Consider the following 20,882-nt stretch of genomic DNA (forward strand, 5'->3'; position numbering starts at 1 on the left):
CTGGAGCTGGGCTGCCGTGAGTCGCCGGCGACGGCGTAGGCTGCAGCCCCTGCTGCAGTGGGCTGCCATAAGCTACTGTGAATGGCTGGCAGCCGCCGTGAGCTGCCATGAGCAGCCGTCCAGTGGCCGGCGAACAACTGCCTCACCCAGTAAGAGCGCAATGATAATACCAACATGGGCCAATGAAGTGACGTCCTCCACAACTAGACTGAAGAACCAAAGAACAGCAACTTGTCTGCTCTCCTTCCCCGATTCCCCAACACTGTTCCCCTCTCCTAATTCCCCAATAAAATCTTTAAAAAAAATTAAGATGATAGCTATATAGTTTTCATACTTACTTTGAAGTTATTTTTGTAGCTTAGTTCTGAGAGAAACTCTATTTAGGGATCTAGAGTCTAAGAGAAAGAGGGGTATCTTCTTGGCATAGATTGATTAATTGTAACTCTGTTTTTTAATTTTGATTACACGATCAGTGCTGTGCCTGTAACAATTCCAAATGGTAGTGTGAACTTCTTATGTTACATTGTATTTTGAGAAGTAAACATACCTTATAATTTTGTTTGGTGAGTTGATTCACAACTTTTAACGTGTGCTTCGATACTTGCACATCCTAAGGAATGAAGAATATTATATATGTAGGCACATAGACATGTGATTCTATTTCTTTACTTAATATTTCTTATAGTTCTTATTTTAACTCATTAGCAGTAAAACAGCAGAAGGTAAACTTTTAGTATTGTTTTCAAATATTAGTGATTAAAACTTTATACATAAACATAAGCTACATGCTTGAGTCTTAGAGGATAAACCACAGTTTATTTATATTGGAATTTACCTCTTGTAATTCAGTGGAGAATATTTTTATCATGCTTTGTTTTCATGGAAATCTTCTTTTCATGTAACTCATTTTTTTTTTTTAATTTCTGGGCTTGTGTTGTTATTTCCAGAATCTATCTTGAAAACCTCAAAAATGTTTATGTTCTGCAAAAAGAACTTAGCAATAGCAACTAGTGTTTGTACAGGAATTTTAAAATTCAGCCTGCTTTTTTATGCCTTCAGTGTTCATATAAGATTACCCCATAATATTATATAATTGAAATATTTTATTCCTATTTTCTACACTTGTATAGTTGAATTAAGGTTTTAAAAATTGTCCTGTTATTTTGGGGTTTAAAAAACCATCAGTCATGTTTTGTAGGACAGTAGAAAATAGGGTTTAGGTGGGTATTTAGGCATTTTGTGAAAGGTGTTCCTATAATCCTCCAATCCTGTTATTTGATATTCACTTATTAGTAATTCAAAGTAAATTTCTATAATTGGCAGTATAAATAGCACTTCTTGGCTATATTCATCAGTTCTGTATTGAATGTTTATGGTACCAGGTGCTAAACTCAATGTTTAGTAGGAAGAGAATAGGATTCAAGTTCTAAACCTCATGGGGTTGGAGGATCCACTAAAATAATGTAAATGAAAGCGTTTTGAAACTGTTCCATATAATTAGGTTGTTTCTGGTTGTAACCAACAGAAGACCTGGGTGAAGCTGGCCATTAAAATAGGGGTGTCCTTTATATCCCGTGACAAGGAAAATACAGCAGTGTGGGCGAGGTTAGGCGCAGTCGCAGTGGGCTCCCATTCCTGCCTTCCCTTGGCATCAGCTTTGTCCTGATGCTGGCTTCCTCGTGTTGACAGTGGCAGCTGCAGGCCTTCCATCTGCATGCAGCAGCATTTATGGCAGCACTATGCAGTGGAACGTCCTGCCATGATGGAAATGTTCTGTGTCTGTGCTGCCCAACATGGCAGCCACCAGCCATGTACAGCTGCTGAGCACTTGAAATGTGACTCATGCAACTGCGGAACTGAAGTTTTCACTTTCATTAATCGTCATTTAAGTAACCACACGTGGCCAATGGCTGCCATATTATTAAGCACTGATAGAAAGCAGTGGAGATCGGTTGTGTCCCAGAATTCCCAGCAAATGTCATAAAATTAATTCTGATTGTGTTGGTTTAGATCACATGCCTCTACCCCTTCCTCCCCTCCCCCACTCCCAATAAACTAATTGTGGTAGAGAAAGGATGGAAAGTGCTGGTTAGCTTATTTGAGCCAGATGTTCCAGCTGTCAGGCCTACTATAAAGCTACAGTAATACAGCAAAGTTTGGTATTTGCACAGGGATAGACAGACATGTAGATCCATGGAACATAATAGAAAGCTCAGAAATTGAACCACACGTTTGGTTAATTGGCATTTGGCAAATGTGCCAAGGTAATCTGTGCCAAAAGGAAAGACTTTTCAATAAATGGTGCTAGAAATACTAGATATACATACAGGGAAAAAAATTAACCTCAATATTTACCTCACAACATTCACATAATTTCTGTGGAATAGAGTTTGCATAAGGGAGTCATAAAGGTAAGGAAAAGACAGATTTGGTATAGCTGACGGAGCGCCTTGGATACCAGACTGTTGTGGCATTTGACTTTTGTCCTGTGGGCATCGGGCAGACACAGGAGGTGTTCAGAAGTTTAGGAAGTCAAATAATTGTTGCAGGAATACTAATCTAGCAGCAGATAATCAGCATTCTATAAGAAGTTTATAGTTTTTTAAAATAGACTAAGTTATCTCTTAATTATGATAGGTTTTCAGTAATGTTGAGGTTTGTATGAAGAAGAATGCCATTGAATGGGAGAGTAAAGTTGAGTCTGTGTTCTAAAGAAAAAAGTACAGGTGCTTTTGCTGTGATGCAGCGTATGCTTCTGGAAAAATCTCACAGACTGCAAAGCTTATGCAACTTTGTGTTCTGAGCAAAATCCACCTCCAGGAAGATTATACACCTAAATGTGAAAGGCAAAGTTATAAAACTTTTAGAAGGTAACATAGGAGAATATATTCATGATTTTGAGGTAGGGAAAGATTTCTTAGACAAGACATAAAAATTACTATAAGGGATAACTGTCAAGGAAAAATTGATAAATTTGACTGTAGTAAAATTAACCCATTTTCATCCAAAGACAGGTATTAAAAAAACAGGCCACAGAATGGGAAAAGATTTTTACAATGCATAAAATTAGCAAAGGGCATATGTTGATTACAAATAAAAAATGACTAGGCAATAAAAAAAAGAAACAGCTCAGTAAAGAACTTGGCAGAGTATTTGGCAGACACTTCACAAAAGAGAAAATCCAAATGGCCAGTAGATATGACATGTGCTTCGTTTCCTTAGTAATCAGAGGAATACAAATTAAGTCCTCAGTGCAGGTAGAAATACATATGATACAACTACTTAAAAGCAGTTTGGTATTATCTAGTATAACTGAAGATTAACATATTTTGTGAACTAACAATTCCACTCCTAAGAATTATCCTAGAGAGATGTGTGCAGATATGCAGTACACAGAGCATTTTTATAACAGCCTGAAGATTGAAGCATCTCCCATGTCTGTCTGCAGTTGGGACAGGGATGTCTCTGTGCAGGGATGACTTTTCCCCCCATGCAGTGTAATACGATAGTCAATGATATGGACAGGGCAGTATGTACTGCGTATGCATACGTAGAAGACAAAGTAATACACTGCATATAAAAAGGCAATACAGAATAATATACTGCAGATTTTCAGGGATATGTATACATGAGGTAAAGCCTTTGAAGAAACCCCGGAAAGTTGTCTTCACTGATATAGGGTGCTATCACCTGGAGAGGGCAGAGGGGAGGGTCGTGTGATTGAGGGAGATAGAGGGTTTTGGTTATGGTCTGGTTTTTGAACTGATTAGGTGTTTGCTTTTTAATGACTGCATTTTATAGAAATTTTGATGCACTTGATGTATGTTTCACAATTAAAAAAAAAAGAAATGCTGTTATGCATTTTCAAAGTGTCTAGGACAGCGGTTCTTAACCTTCCTAATGCCGCGACCCCTTAATACAGTTCCTCATGTTGTGGTGACCCCCAGCCATAAAATTATTTTCGTTGCTACTCAATAACTGTAATTTTGCTAGTGTTATGAATCATAATGTAAATATCTTTTTGTTTTCCGATGGTCTTAGGCGACCCCTGTGAAAGGGTCGTGGAAGAATAAGAAGTACCGTATTTCCCCATGTATAAGACGCACCATTTTTCGAAAAATTTGGGGTCTAAAAACTGGGTGCGTCTTATACAGTGGTTGTAGATTTTTTTACTTGCATTTCCTGCTTTTTTTTTTTTGCACTCATATAACCACTGTATAAGACGCACCCAGTTTTTAGACCCCAAACTTTTCAGAGAAGGGTGTGCCTTATACATGGGGAAGTATGGTACCTTTCAAAATTGGAAACAATTATTAAAAATGGGGCAAAGGAGAACTTTTCTCACTTAACAAAATCTTAATAGCCTAAGTTCCTTGGAATTGAAGACTCATTTTTCCTTTATTGTACAAGCACTCATTTATACCTTGTACTAGTGCTGACTAATTATCCATTTAGCTAGTATTTATGGAGCATTTACTGCTCAGCTGCTTCACAGAAATGAGATTTAAGGTGGGCGGTGATATTGTGGATTGACTTAACCGACGAATTCCTTGTGCATTTAAAAACCACACGTATGTACTTTGTGAATACTTTTAATTCCATAGTTTTACTTCTAAGTAATGTGATTCTATTAGTTTAAAATGGAATTTGACAATTATCATCATAGACTTGAGCATTATTAAACAACATTTCAGTCATTTGTAGGCAGTTGTTAAAAGCGCAGTCTTGTCTGGCATGGCCCTTGGTAAACACTTAGGCAGAATGTCTTGAATCCAGAACTTTGTAGCATATCTCAAGATTCCAGAAAACACCAGTCCCCTTGGATTTTTATCAGTTCTATCAGACTCCATGTTTTAAATATTTATTTAAACATTTATAATGAAAAATACCCTGAATACTAGATTTCTTTACACACAAACACCAAAGATTATATGTGTGTGTTATATGTATTTATGCATACACACGTGTATATAACTTTAATGGTGGATAAGTGTGTGTAAAATTTTAAATATTTTTTGCAGATGAGAGACTATAAGTGAAAAGAAATCTATTTAAAATTAACTGCCCCTGTCTGATTTACGAGCACAATTCAGTTTGAAAAATGTATTTTTTAAGTGTATTGTGTAAAAGAAAACTTAGATATATTTGTAAAGAAGTCTAAACATCATTGTTCTTGCCTCCTCAAGCTTCCTTTCCCTGTCCTCTTCCCTCTCTTCCCTTATTCTTTCCAGCTCCAGTTTTCACCAAAAGATTTAGTAATATAGGCTGGAAAATGAGAGGCAAGGTGTAGGGCTTGCGGAGCAGTTCTGTACATGTTTCCTTGCTTTGAAAGATAAGGTTGCTAATACTTTATAAGTAGAACAATAGAACACATGACTCTGAAGGTCGTTGGTGGTGTATATACCATCACTTGATCAATTGCCTTTGGCCCAAAACAATACATAAGCATCAGTCATCTTACCTCCAGGTTTGGGACCCTTTCTGGACTCTGGGTTGTGGAGGCAATTAGCCAGACTCGTTTGGGGACTTACCCGACTTAGAGGAGACTATTAATTTGTGACCTAAGGATATGATACTTTTCTTCAGGAGGATTCTGATTATAAGGAATAGAAATCCACTGAAAGTCACTCAAGCTAAAGGGGAATTTATCGAAAGAATACAGGCAGGTAGCACCCAAGACAGGAAGGAAGACCTGGCTTCCCGAAGGCCTAACATGAGGAAGTTCATCTCAAGGTCTGCGTGGTCTCTCGTGTCTGCCACCATAGCTGGTTAGGAAGATGACTCCCCTGAAGCGTAACTGATGGTCTTGATGTAAAAATAACGGATGTCTCGGTCTTCATCCAATTAACCATTTTTGTAATCAGAGCATAATTCCCAAATTTAAACAAATCTTCAATTACAGCACTATCTTTTATGTCTCAGTAGGAGAAAAGATTTGGCATACTGATATAAAGGACATAGAACAGGTTGTATCAAGTCTGCCGAAATGCATTAGTAACTTAACTGCTCATCACAACAGATCTCTAGCAATTTGTATGTAATGTGTGTTCCAGAATATAATTATTTAAGAAAAGCAGCTGGGATAAAGCAGCTTAAATGGTAATGCACCACTAAAATTTGAAATTATTTTGGCACCATTGAGTTTTCCCCTTAAGTTTGCCACTGAAAACCTGCCAACCACATGTACAAGAATAAAGTACTTTTGCAGTCCTATTTCCTTGAGAATGGAACCATATAACCATCAGTAATAGCCCTAGCGAGTGTACAGTGACTTTAAAGGTCATCGTTTGTGTATATACCATCACTTGAATCAATTACCTTTGTCCCCAAACAGTCAGTTGTCCTCAGCCATCTTCCTTCCAGGTTTGGGACCTGTGTAAATCCTCTTGATGAATGTTTTTTCCACTGAAAAGCAGATTCCTCGTAGTGGTGACTTTTCGGACTGCGTTTTCTTCATTGAGCACGTGTTTTTATTGTGGCTAACTTGAAGCCTGTGGAAAAAACTGAAGCTAGCCTGTTTCTTACATGCCTCGCCTGGCCTTGTTAATAGATGACAGCATTCCACTTGTTAATACCAGTGACACAGGAGAAACTTTTACTATTATGCTACGTGATAATGATAAAGAAGACAGAAAAGGCCTTTTTATGGTAGTTGGGTCCTCAGAACAACCCTTCATGTTTGAGTGATAAGACACAAGTTGGCTGTCCAACAGAGGCACATTAGTGGGTTATCTCCAGAGCTGACACAGCCTCTTAAATCCTTCCCAGTGACAGGAACCCCATCTGAAGTGACAGCTTGCAGAGCTGGGCAGACCAGAGCGCTGTTCTGCCTCCTGAGTACAAGTAGCATTAACCCTACCGTTGTAGGAGAACATTTTTGTGTAATTACTCAACAGAGGCCATGTTCTTTCTTCTGTAATTGAAAAATATGTTCAAAGAGATACATACTTGGTGAGGCTGTTAGTGGAAGAGCAATACTATGAACGACCTGGTCTGAAGATAATATGACTTATGAGGGGGAATATCTAGAGATTTCAGGCTAGAAGAAATCAACAACTTCCTGCTAGAATCTGTGTGCAGGCACCTCCTATATCTGTTCTGCGTCTGGGCCATGTAGGTTATAAGAGTTCATTGTGCACCAGTGTTCTGATTGTTAATATCTTCACAGCGGATAGCAGCTTACAGAGCTTTGGCAAGCAGGACTTGCTTCATGGTTGGGGGAGGATACCCATCTCCATCCTCCAGTTCTAAACAACAGGACCTTTTAGGGCTAAGTACACACAAAAATCCATGTCAAGATAGTTAGACCCATAGGACTCAGAGCCAGGGGGCCGATGATGGCAAGACAGGTGTAGTGTTTGCTCTATGCTCATGCTCGGTGAATGTGTGCTGGTGGGATTCCTAGCGCATGCCAAGTACTTTGAGAAACTAACGTATCTATAATAATGATTTCTTAGGATTCTTTAAACATGAAAAAAGTCAAATTGAGTAAAATGAAAATTTAAAGTAATTTAACTTCAGAGAAAGTAAAAAAATTCTCAGATCTCAATATATTGTGTGTTTACTTTCTACGTCTTTCAAGAAAAAAGAGTAAAATAAGCATTCATAACTACTACAAATCATGTTTTAAAGGATACCAAGATCTAATATAATAAATTAAAAATATTCCTTAAATCTAAATAATTTTTTATTTAATAATCATTTATTAATGATTTAAATTTAAATAATTTCTTAATAAACTTATCCATTGCTAGTCTGTTGATCAAACCATTTCTTAGTTAATTAACTTTGTGAGGTAGGCTTACCTGGACAATTTTAACTTCCTAAAACTTCTCTGTGGTTGGCTGGAAAAAGCAACAGATCTCAAAGCTATTTAACTTGTTGAACCCAGTAATTCTTTAAAAGAAGACCAATCAGGAATTTTAAAAATTTAGACATTCTGGAAGTAAATTAATATTTCACAGATTGTCAAGCCCTTGGTTTTAAATTTGTTTTTTTAAATACTGGGCAAGTTATTTCACAATGGTTTTAATTTAAAAAAATTAAAAATTAGAAAACCAACTGTTCACTATGTTTTTATTTTAGTCCAGGGGTTACTCTGATGACACTCAAAAAAATTCTACAGAAACTCATTGAAGTAAATCCATCCATGAAGGAGCTCTAGCATAGTTTTGATACATTTTTATTTTCATTCTCAACGCTCATTGGCCCTATCAGATATGTTGATCAGGCTTTGATGAGATTGGGTAGTAACTGTCAGAGTGGTGAGAAATTTAGTAGTAGTGTTTGGAAGTTTGGAAAGGAAGAATCCAAACAAGTCGGTATTCCTTTGCTCTTAAGGTACAACGGGAACATTAGTGTTGCTTATATCTAAGGTTTACCATACCTGAAGAATTAGAGTACATTTGTGATCGTTTAAAACCATTTCAGTGGCTCTTCTATAAGTCCATTCAGTCTGTGCTCTCTTAATAAATTTTACGAAAAAACTCATGGCAAGTTAGTATCATGTGTGTGTGAATTTTCCAATTGTATTTCAGACGTTAAGAAAGAAAGGCCTTAATGGTTGTGAGAGCCCTGATGCTGACGATTACTTTGAGCACAGTCCACTCTCGGAGGACAGATTCAGCAAACTAAATGAAGATAGTGATTTTATTTTCAAACGAGGCCCTGTAAGTACTTTTACTTTACCTCTACTTTTTATTTGTTGATCCTTTTTGTTAACTTCATTATTTAGGCTCTGAACAAGAAGGAACACAGAGGGTGCGACAGCCCAGACCCCGATACTTCCTATGTGCTAACTCCACATACAGAAGAAAAATATAAAAAAATTAATGAGGAATTTGATAATATGATGCGGAATCATAAAATCGCAGTGAGTACGAAAGTATGGTTTGTGCTTTTAACACGTGCATGAAGCGATTGATCACACATCTTGTTTATTTTCACAGGGGGTGATGACAACAACAAGTAGAAGGGACAAAAGCATTTTAGTTTTTGGTTCTATAGGACTTCAGAGTAAAATTGCTGAAATCTTATAACAGTACATTTCCAGTGCCTTAAACACAGAAGTGAAGAGAAACATCCTTATCCGGGCTGTGTTTCTTACTTTTGGGTGGGCACCCGAACACCCTGAAGTCCAGGTCCCTAGCTTACAGTGAGGGAGTTGCTCACATAATTTGTAAGGTCTCGTCCAGCTCCAAATTTCCGTGATTCTGAATATAGGGTGCATATGACTTCCCCTCCTCCCTCTGGTGACTTTTAAAAAATATTTCATATACTTAAAATAGAGCTTGAGACTATAAAACATAAGCTGGTTGGATGTATTCCAAAATTTGGTGTTTTCAAAATTATTTTTAATTATTTTGTATAGTCACTATTAGTAGTGGCTGTTTGTAAATGTCCCCAAAACACTTGGCAACAACACCTCCAAAGTACTGTGATTTTTTTTAATCCTCACGGTATTGAGGAAGAGAGCTTTGGTAGAATTTTAATTTAAGGAAGCAGTGTTCTTAAACTGGTTGCAAAACAAATATTTGGTTTAACATTTTTCCATGTTCATACATCTCACCATAATGAAACAGTACTTCTTTAAGTTCCTGATCCTTTGATGGTTCTTCAGAGAGTTTTCACTGGAAGCTCCATTGGCAAGAGCCCTGTCAGGCAGCTGTCTGGATCTAATTTTCAAATGCTATATATGAGTGTAGGCCTCAGGGACCGAACTGGTTCCCATGCTGATATTTATTTCATTGTCAGAGTTCATTCTTTTAAAAGTAGGCCCTGAAGTATGCATCATGGATTATTTCTTTAAAATAGTCCTATACTATATGAAGCAGTTCATGAAAAATAGATTTACAGAAGTATTTTTGTGCTAATACCATCATTGTTCTTAAAAATACAAAAAAAAAGCAAACAAAAGCCCACTGACCTCACATGGATGTTGATGAACTTGCAATTAATGTTAAGCTGCAAAAATACTGTGTAAATAAAATTGCTTTACCTTTGGAAAAATTTTTATCATATCCATTGTTTTATATCTGGTAATGAATTATTATAATTTTCTATCTGAAATACACTATTGAATAGAGTACATAAACTATTTATATTCTTCCATCTTTGAATTAGCAGTGTTACCTTACTTTGCAAATCCCTGTTTTAAAATGTCAGAAGTGGAAAGTTGTATTTCCCCCCCCCCTCTCACTTTAATTTATAAAGAGGACTGTTATTTATCATGGTTAACAAGTATATTGTAAATGGTCTATGGAGGGAATGCAAGAGAGAAATAGAAAATATTTTTAAAGGGAGTTTGGGATATGTTGGAGGGAAGGAATATAGCACTGGTAATAGTGGTAATTTAATCACCATACAATTTAAAGAGAGCTTATCAGCAGTTCATTGTATTGTTTAGACGATAACAATTGCACCTTCATCACATTGAGATTACATTGTGTTACATATATAACTTAAATGTTTTTTTAGTTTTGTCGATTACAAATGTCAGTCGATTAAATCAGACCAGGGCTTATTTATAATGTCCAAAATTTGATATGTTATGTTTATAATATGTGTACCCACTTTCCCCCTTTTCTTGTATTTGGAATCTCCCAATAGAAATGTAATGTTTCTAAACTGGTTTTCATAAAGTGCTAATTTATGCTTACTTGGTAACATGATATATTTTGTACTGTCTCAATTTGATAACACTACTTTAATATTAGGTTCTGACCTCTAATTTTTACCTCTGAATACTTGAAATAAATAATATACATTATATTAGCCTATGTGTCATGATATGTAAAAAATTAAAATCGAAAAGGTTCATGTCAAACATACTCATGTTCAAATATAATTCTAAATAGCTCAAATCCGCAAATTGATTTAGTTCAGAACCTATCCCCACCCTCTACTTTTAATAACTAGAGTTACAAGTTATTAAATTTAATATAGACAGAAATGAAGCTAACAGTTTTCTTTTCCTTGTTCTTTATTCACAGCCTGGTCTGCCACCTCAGAACTTCTCAATGTCTGTCACAGTCCCTGTGAGCAGCCCAAACGCTTTGTCCTACACTAACCCAGGGAGTTCACTTGTGTCCCAATCTTTGGCAGCCACCTCGACATTAGCAGACTCAAGCATGCTCTCTCCACCTCAAGCCACATTACATAGAAATGTGTCCCCTGGAGCTCCTCAGAGGCCACCAAGCACTGGCAGTGCAGGTATGTGGTGAAAGCTCTGTTGGTTCTTAACAAAAAAGGTAGAAGAACTAGTTGCTGAGCAAACTAAACAGAAATGGACACAGAGATATAGAGAAAAAACTGATGGTTGCTAGATGGGAGAGGGAAAAGGTAAAGGGATTCAAAAGCACAAATTAGTAGCCACAAGATTGCCATGGGGACATGAAAGACAGTTAGGGGAATATAATGAATAATGTTAAGATTTTGTAGGGTGTCAGATGGGCACTTGTCTTATTAGGGAGACCATTTCATGGACGGTGTAGATGTCTGACCGCAGCGCTGTACACCTGAAGCTGAAGCTGAATAATACTGGATGTCAACTATAATTCAATATATATATAGTCACAAGATATGGAGTACAGCATAGGGAATAGAGTCAATGGAATTGTAGATATGTATGACGTCAGAGGGGCAATAGATTGGGGGATGGGAGTTATCACTTTGTGAGGGGTGTAAATGTCTAACTATTACATTGTTTTGTACACCTGAAACTAAAAGAAAAAAAAACTTATTGCTCACATGAGCAGTTCAGCTGTTCTTAATTTTATTGTGTTGACGAGTAAGTGTCATTGCTATATAATTGGCTCCGTGTTAAGTATTTCTGTGAAACCTGCAGCTCTAGCATCGTGTCAGGTACAGAGGAACAGTATGGAGACGCTGCCATCCGTAAGCTTCACTTATCACGGGAAAGCCATGTTTGACAGGCGGCACATTGAGCTAGGGCGTCATGAGCACAGATTTCAAGTTGAGTGTGAGCCATTCATGTTTAAAATATGGAGAATAGACTCACCTGGCTGGAGCTGGTGTTTTCTGCATCTCCCTCTGCCTAAATTTGTTCATTAATTCAGCAGAAATTGGCAGTGCATTTAGCGCATTACTCTGTGCACTGCCTGGCTCCTCTCCCGTATGTCCTAGATTTAACAGGACTCCTGGCACTGCTCCCGTTCTCATCAATATGTACTATTTGGGATTGATACACAGAAGGCAGGCACATCCAGAGCTCATAGGAGAGCCCATGACTATATCCTGTTACACATGAGTGCCAAGTTCTGACTGGGCTAGTTTTCATTTTTGTGGTTTTAGGACTGGGGTGAGGGTTAGGTCTGCTTAGTTCCTCCTAGTCATTCAGATCAGGAGTGCCAACTCGTATTCACTCTGTGCCCTTCCTTCTCTCTGTAACATTGTCAGGTGGGATGTTAAGCACGTCAGACCTCACGGTGCCAAATGGAGCTGGAAGCAGCCCAGTTGGTGAGTGAATTCCTACCGTTTCACTTTGTAGGCATCTATGTTATCTGAGATGAGAGGAGTGGTGTTCCTCAAACAGGGTCTGCTACCAAATGAGGAAAAAATGGGGCTATATGATTAGAGTGGACACTTCCCATTGTAGACTTAATTTCCTTCTGAAGGGCACTTTCACGAATATGTAACATTTTTTCATAACACCCCTGTTTTATTCCTTATACCTTGGCCTTCAGTTACTCATTCGATAAATATTGAGTGCCTCCTTCATAGCAGACATCGTTCTTTTCTAAAGACTGACTTGCTTTAGTACAATTTTTATACCAAAACAATTTCTTAAGAAGCCCTCTGTATCATCCTCTCCAAAATTAGACTTCTAGCAGGCTACTAATACATCTTATAATAACAGTGTGAAATGTCTTCAGAGAGATTACAATGTGCAGAAATGGTGGGCCTACTTCAGAGATACAAAGACAACAGAGAAGCTTGTCTCTGAGGGATCTCTTTTGGTGCTCATGTTGTCATGGCTGCGGCCATACTGGTTCATCGATACCCCTCCCAAGATGGCTAGCGGTGTACACCCACATCATACATGTCTGCCCAGCCCTGAAGTGCTGGTAAAGACAGATCATGCCTTCACCATGACAAGAACACGGAAGACATGTCAAAAAGGTATAAGAATAACTGTATCTGTCTGGATTATCTTCACATTAAGTCATCTTACTCTGTGATAATCACGATTATCATTGTTATCCGAAAGCAAGAGCAGGAATTTCCTTCCTGCTTTTAGATAGCGTGTGTTCTTGGAAACACCTGAAAACAGATCTCTGACAGGAAAAATTCCCTGTTGCACATATTCAACTCATTCATTCCACAAAAATGTAAGGAGCCTTCAGAAAACTATGGCGATGACTGACTAACTTAATTAAAAATGATGAGAGAAAAAGAGTAGACATTGAGTGAGACAAGTTACAAAACATACAAGTGACCCAAAGTGGGAATAAATGCCTGATTATATCTGCCACTGTGTTAATTGCTATTTTCATGGAATTAAACAGATAAGACCTGTTGTAGGATCTTTTTTAACAGATAATTAAATGTGGACAAATTCATAAAGGTATTATCAATTATACATTAGGGCTGTTACACTTGTATATGTATTTCCAAATATTTACATTTTGTTTCTTTTGAACTCTATTTTAGTTGTTTGCATGCCCTTATACTTTTTTTCTGTTACATTTTTTCATATGCTTGTATTTCCCTAGCACCGTCCGTCTTGTTTTCCCTTTTCGGCCTGGTTAAGGTTGGAATCAATCATATCTATTTCATTTAATGTTAATTGTAACTAGGGCTTGGTTTTATTTCCAAAATGATTTTTATTTCGTAGGGTTTAACTATTTGAAGATGTGTTTTTGCCTTGCCTTTACATTTTTTTCTTATCCCTCTGGCATCGTAAACATGGTTCTTCCTCCTATCAAACATGTATTTCAATTTTCTTCTCCTCATGTTTTCTTCCTCCACATTTTGTACCCTCCACACTTCCCTAGAGCTTCTCCGCTATTCTTTCTTACCTTCCGTGCAGCTATAAATCTAGACGTAGTCTCTGTTGCTCAGTGTTCTGTGTTCCTTTGGCCATTTCACACTCAGGCTTTGCCATCCTCCTAATTTGACCTTCTCCATGTAATCCTGTTTCTTTTGTTTCTTTATTCCATTCATACCTCCTTCCCCCTTTGTAGAGCCTCTTGCATTTTTCACGTCCCTCAGATCATGATGGCACGTCATCATTGGTTTGTACAGAACATCTCAGGATGCTATTCATTGGTCCCTTTCACGCCTCTGTTCCACTCCCATTCCCTTCCCTGTCCTAAGCAACTATTTTAATATGTTTAGTGTTAATAGTGTTAATCATGTTAATCACAACTGGTGAACATGAATTTTTTTTAACATTTAAAATTCAAGTATTAAACTATTTTAAGTGCTTAGTGAGTTATTTAAAACTATCTCCATTACTGCATATACACAGAAATAAATCCTATCTCACAGTATATATATCCCAACATCTTATAACACATCAAGATTAGATGCCTTGAGTCTTCATTGATGCATACTCTTATATAATTATTTTACCTGTACTAGGTATAATTCTTTTTTTTTTTTTTTTTTTAAAGATTTTTATTGGGGAATTGGGGGGATGGGAACAGTGCTGGGGAATTGGGGGAAGGGGAACAGACAAGTTGCTGTCGTTTTGTTCTTCAGTCTAGTTGTGGAGGACGTTGCTTCACTGGCCCAAGTTGGCACCATCATTGCGCTCTTCCCGGGTGAGGCAGATCAGTCGCCGGCTTCTGGACGGCCGCTCACTGCGGCTGCTGGCCGCTCACGCTGGCTGCTGGCTACATACGGTAGCCCATGGCAACCCACTGCCACAGGGAGTGCAGCCTACGCCGTCGCCGGCGACTCACGGCAGCCCAGCTCCAGGTTGAGCTGTTGTTCAGCATCCTAGCTGTAGAGGGCAGTGTCACTGGCCCTCATATGTGGGATCCGAACCGGGGCCCTCTGGCATCCCAAGCGAGTTCCCAACCATCGCGCCACTCGGCCGGCCCGATATAATTCTACTTATCCTACTTGTTTGGATTATTTCCTAAATGACATTTGTGTTATAACTGCTTGTTAACATGTGCTACCTCAGAATTTAGATTCAACTAAGTAGACATCTTGTATCACTTAATCTAGATACCAACAGGAAGTAATTATTTCCATGTAATACTTAGAGCATATGTGGATTTAAAGTGTTTCTTGCTATCCACCCCTCCCCCAATAAATGTTCTCTCATAGGTATTTTAGAAGTGTTACTTTTGTGAAGAAAAGTCAGATAATATTTCTTAGCTCATTTTCAACAATGGTGCCATTTTGGTTTACTAGTTTGGAAGAAAAGTAGTGTAAGATAATTTTTTGTATAAGGTTTTTATGAATGAAAAGATTAAACATGTAAAATTCCCAGAGAAACTTAGAAGAAAATACATTAAAAGCTGTGGGTATAATTTCTAATCTACACTTTTCAAAGTATGTTACTTGGAGCTATATGAAAAGAAGGATGGACTTATCTATGTTTTGCAAATCATGTGCTAAATAAAACTAAATAGGTTTCTTCACTACAGGACTTCCCAGAGCCTTTAAAATGCTAACCTACTTTGTGAATCTTTTCTTTTTTAAATTTTTATAACTTTATAATTTTATAATTTTATAATTTAATTTTATAATTTTAAAGTTTATTTGAGCTAAACAGTTGATATATCCTAGGGAGCAAGACCTCAAATGCCCCCTACTTTGTGACTCTTTAAACATATGGTTACTCAAAGTGATTTCACAATAGACCCCCCCACACACACACACACACACACTTTTTTTTTCCATGAAAAAGCATCTTTCAGAATTAATGTTATAGCAGACATGTTCTGGAAATATTGCTTCTGATCGTAAGATGATAAATAGGAGTTTTTGACTAATGAAAACTTTCATAAATAAAATTGAGGTATAAGAAAAGAAAAGCAAGACAATCATACTTCTGTTGTGATAATGGCGGGCTTGGTCATATGGACTAACCCTTTTATCCTTGAGGACAGCTAGAAATGCTAGGCAAAAGATTTAAGATCTCTTTGAAAGCACTTGAGCACTAACAAGAGAATGATGAATTACTGTCACGAAATCCAGAGAGTGACGAAGACAGAGGCTCAGAGATGTGACTGAGCCCTGCATTTATGGCTGCTTTTCCTTAGGTAGTATTGGCCAGTTCCACAGTGGGGTGCCTGAGAAGTTGTGTATGGCAGCTTCAGAGAGATGGGGGGACAGAGAGAACAAATCCAGGGCCCACAAAGAATTGGAAGAGCCTACTGTACTCCTCTTACTTTGGGTTGAGACCTCAAAAGGCTGGACCCTCGAAGTTGAGTGGAAGGATGAGGAGTTGCTTCTTATGGCTGAGCAGAGAAAGTGATTTCTTGAGATGGAATCTATTTCTGGTGAAGATGCTGTGAAGACTGCTGAAATGACAACAAAGGACTTAGAAGATTACATAAACTTAGTTGATAAAACAGGGGAAGGGTTTGAGAGGATGGACTCCAATTCTGAAGTTGTGGGTAAAATGCTATCAAACAGCATCACATGCTACAGAGAAATCTTTCGGGGAAGGAAGAGTCAGTAGATGCAGCACACTTCATTGCTGCCTTATTGTAAGAAATCGCCACAGCCACCCCAACCACTGGCAACCACCACCCTGATCAGGCAGCAACTATCAGTATGGAGGACAGACCCTCCACCAGCAAAAAGGTTGCAAATCGCTGAAGGCTCAGAGGATGGTTAGCATTTGTTAGCAATAATGTAATTTTTAATTAAGGTATATATATTGTTTTTTAGACGTAATGCTATTGCACACTTAATAGTTGATTAGGCTTAGACACTATAATATACACATAACTTTTATATGCATTGGGAAACCAAAAAAATTGTGTGGCTCGCTTTGTTGCAATATTCACTTATTGTGGTGGTCTGGAAACGAACCTGCAATATCTCCGAGGTGTGCCTGTATTTATCATAAACAGAGGCCTTTTGGTAAAGAATACCTACAAATCATCCAGAAAAAGAAAATCCGATCTTTAAAACTATGCCCGAGAACACAGACATTTCACAAAAGAAACTATCCAAGTGTTTAATGAACATGTGAAAAGATGTTTGCTTTTAGTAATGTAGGAAGTGCAAAATTAAATCCGCATTGTACACCTACCAGAATGGCTAAAGCAAGCAGACAGATAATACCAAGTGTTGACAAGGCTATGGACAAACCCAAACTCTCATACACTAAGGATGGCAGCACACATTGGTGCAACCATTTGGACATCAGCTGCTAAAGCTGAAGACACGTGTATGCTATGAGCCAGCATTTTCACCATCCTTAGACTGGATACAAATGCATGTGTGCACCATGAGCACCAAGAGACACAAAAAAACGTGCATGGCATTATTCTTATAGCTGACATCTAGAAGTAATCCAGATCTCTGTCAGCACTAGAATGGATAAAGAAATTATATATGCGTATGAAGGAATACTACAATGCAATGAAAATGAAGAAACCACTGCGACGATCAACAACATGGGTGCATTTTACCAAACTAATATGAATAAAAGACGACAGATGCAAATATTGGATGATTCTATCTACATGAAGTTTGAAAAGCAAGCAAGGAAAACTATAGTTAAGGATGCATGTGTAGATAGGTGGTGAAACTATTAAGAAAAACAAGATGCTTCTGTAAAATTCATCACAGTGGCTTTGGGTAGGTTGAACAAACAAGTGTTTGGGGGCCCAATTTTAGACACTGATGAGGTTCTGGCAATATTAGTTTTCTTGATCTGACTGATGGTTAAGTAGATGTTCACTTTACGATAAATCCTTGATCTTCAGGTTTTTGTTTTGTGCATCTTTTTGTTTGTGTTATATTAATAAAAGTTTTAAAAATAAATATAAAAAAGGAATTATAACCCCCAACTGTAGAGGTACTTTTAAAATTATAAAAGAATGTAATGTGCCTTGTACAGTAATTATCTTATAGGAAAAGAGGGTTCTTGGCTTCACATAGGAAGGAATTCAGATGTGAGCTGATACAGAGTTTATAGTGAAAGTAAGTTTATTTAGCAGAGAGTAAGTAAGGAAACAAAAGCCATCCACAGACAGAGTGGCGGTCTCTAATCTCTAATCTCTAGTGGAAGAGAGACTCCGTCCTGTCCTTCCCGGGCTGGGGTTTATAAGTGTTTTCTGTTTCCATGGAACATTCATTGGTATGGGGGGAAAGGAGGCTGGGAGAACAATGGTGAGTTTATCTTTAACTTCAGTGAGATGCAAGAAGAATGGGGCAGGTTGGGTTGTAACTCTCATATTAACTCTTGTAAAGCACAACCTGTGTTTTCTTTTCGTGGACATAACTAGAGGGATGGTCCCAATGAATCTCTAGTGTGTTCTGTGTGATTGACTGATGTCTGTCTGAGAGTTCTGTGTCAGGGAGCACGTAGGCAGCAGGCAGGGAATCCAACCTCCTAGTTCCTTCTGCAAAAACAGTCCTCATGCCCTTCCCTGTATTAATGCCACTGTTTTGAAAGCTAGAGAGAAAAAAGTTCTCCCCCCTCCACAGATACACACACACACACACACACTCACACTCACACTCATACACACTCATGGAAAGACTCTCAGTAGCCTTTTGAGTCTTTGGGCATTAGTGTCTGCATGTGACAGCTAGATTTACAGCCCCATCTTGAGATCATGGAGCGAGTCAGTGTAAGAGGACAGGCCAGCAAGCTGAGGGAGCTGGGACGACTCTGAGTCCTCCAGGATGAGCGGCTGGAGCCACGGAGCCTGTGACCACCTTTCCCTCAGTTGTTTTATGTGCGATAATACATTTTCTCATTCTTAAGAGAAGAAGTAAGAAACAGAGGGCACAGATAGGGGAGTATTTAATAAATGGATGGGCATCTAATGTAATTAAATGTACAATTAAAAAAGAAAGCCAACTAATATTTTAAAACTGGAAAAGGATGTTTCTCGTTGCTAGTCATCATGAGAGTCAAATCAAAATGGCAAAAAAAACCCCACTAATTGCCAACTGTTCTGCTGTTAGTACTTTTTATTGTGACATGAAGAGCTCACGAAGGTGTGATGAAACTGACAAACTCACAGTCTCATAAGTGCTTGTGGCATTATAAATTAGTAACAGTCTTTCTTGAAAGATTTTGGCAGGATGTTTCAGTAATCATAAAAATGTTTATACCTCTGAGCCCACTAATCCTGTTTCTGGGACTCTCTCCTAAAGAAAGAAAATTAGAATATGCAAAGGTTCATTACAACTTTATTTATAGTAGTGAATAATAGGAAGGAATTAGCATATTCAACAGTATGAAAATTCAGTAAATTAAAATTTTCAACTGAATTCCTTTTTAGTTATTTAAAACTATGCATAAAATATCACATGGAAAATAAAAAGGAGGGGAAGTCCAAAGTGATCATGAGAGGATGGTGGGAATATGCGGTTTCCCTCTCTCTTTCTAGTCTCTGAACTTTCTGTTTGTATTGACATGGTACCTCTACAGTCATAAAAAATTTTTATAGTAAATTAGAGCATCCATTTCTTTTTCCCTTGTAACTTGATAAATTTCTTTTCAATCGATGTCATGGTCTATCCAAATAAAACCTGCCAGTTTTGTGTATATTGTAAATTGTATACATCTTTCATAGTGACAGTCTGCTTATTTGATTATGGTTTACTAGATGTTTCTCTTCTGAGAGTTTACACTTAGTATGCAGATTATACTGTAGTTCAGATGACTTTGGGAACTCCTTTGAACTTTTGGGTCTGTGTTTAAAGATCAAGCACAAAGTAAAGTCTCCAGTATCCAGCAACTTCACTTTAACATGTTGAGAAGTAAAAATATATATACTGGACTAGAAATAGAAAGGCTCGGGAAACTCTTGGAGTTATTTAGGGCTGAGTGAAAGTAATTAGCTTTTGTATTGTAGCTGCGGCTGCTGCAGTTACAAAGAGATGCACGAGGCAAAGGACATTGTAAAGAAAGAACAAAGCTTGATGGCTTTGGGACAGTGGGATGGGGCTGGTGAAGGATGAGAGGCTACACGTGTTTAAAACAGGTTGAGTTTGATCGAGGTTGACAGCAGCATATCTGGGGGAAAGTGGCCACCAGATGGCTGCATGTGGACTAAAAATTAGGAGGGCAAAGCAGAAATACAGATTGGAGTCATTGAGGCAATGGTTGAAGCCATGGGGATGCATGAAGTCAGAGAGAAGGAAGAAACGCAGCGTCATTGGGGCTGCCCTTCAGGAGAGGTCGAAAGGGGCTGCAGTATTCAGAAAGGAAAGCGGCAGGAACTCAGGAGCAGTGTCGGTTTGAGATTATACCTTTTTATTGGACAGAATTTATGTTGTCCATCATACAGGAATATCTATTGAACCAGGTAAATATGTCATCAGCGATTTTAAAACCCAGTCTTTGAATTTTAGACACCTCATTCAGTTTTTATACAAAAAGGCCTAATTGTATAGACTTTATAAATGTATTTTTGTTTAATCAGCTGAAAGTTGATCAGATTTTATGAAAAATTTGTCAAATATGATCAAATCAATTCTTGAACTTTGGTTTGGATGAAATTTCCAGAATCCTTTGACATGTTCAAAATCCTTTGCGTATCAGTTCAACTTGTGGAATAGATTCATAATAATGAAACATCATGCCACCATTGTCTACAATTTAGCCCTAAGAGAGCAGTATTAAGGACATGGAGTGTTTGCCAGCCCCCTGGATTATTTTCAGCTGATGCGATATCCTGAGATATGAACCAGAGCGACCTGTCTTGGAG

The 20,882-nt window shown here is 37.9% G+C and overlaps 1 protein-coding gene across 11 annotated transcripts in view; it reads left to right on the forward strand.

The window, feature by feature from the left end:
- Nucleotides 1-20,882, forward strand: part of MEF2A (myocyte enhancer factor 2A) — a 126,374-nt gene that overhangs the window by 82,694 nt on the left and 22,798 nt on the right. For 5 of the 11 annotated variants that reach the window (XM_019637884.1, XM_019637874.1, XM_019637876.1 and 2 more), the window contains 3 exons: nt 8,735-8,884; nt 10,992-11,211; nt 12,418-12,477. In XM_019637884.1, coding sequence (XP_019493429.1) covers nt 8,735-8,884; nt 10,992-11,211; nt 12,418-12,477 — 430 coding nt within the window. Of the gene's footprint in view, nt 1-8,537; nt 8,670-8,734; nt 8,885-10,991; nt 11,212-12,417; nt 12,478-20,882 lie in introns of all 11 variants that reach the window. The other 6 variants (XM_019637877.1, XM_019637880.1, XM_019637878.1 and 3 more) reach the window with 3 other exon arrangements.

The sequence above is a fragment of the Hipposideros armiger genome, unplaced genomic scaffold, assembly GCF_001890085.2.
Source record: "Hipposideros armiger isolate ML-2016 unplaced genomic scaffold, ASM189008v1 scaffold_35, whole genome shotgun sequence".
Classification (NCBI taxonomy): domain Eukaryota; kingdom Metazoa; phylum Chordata; class Mammalia; order Chiroptera; family Hipposideridae; genus Hipposideros; species Hipposideros armiger.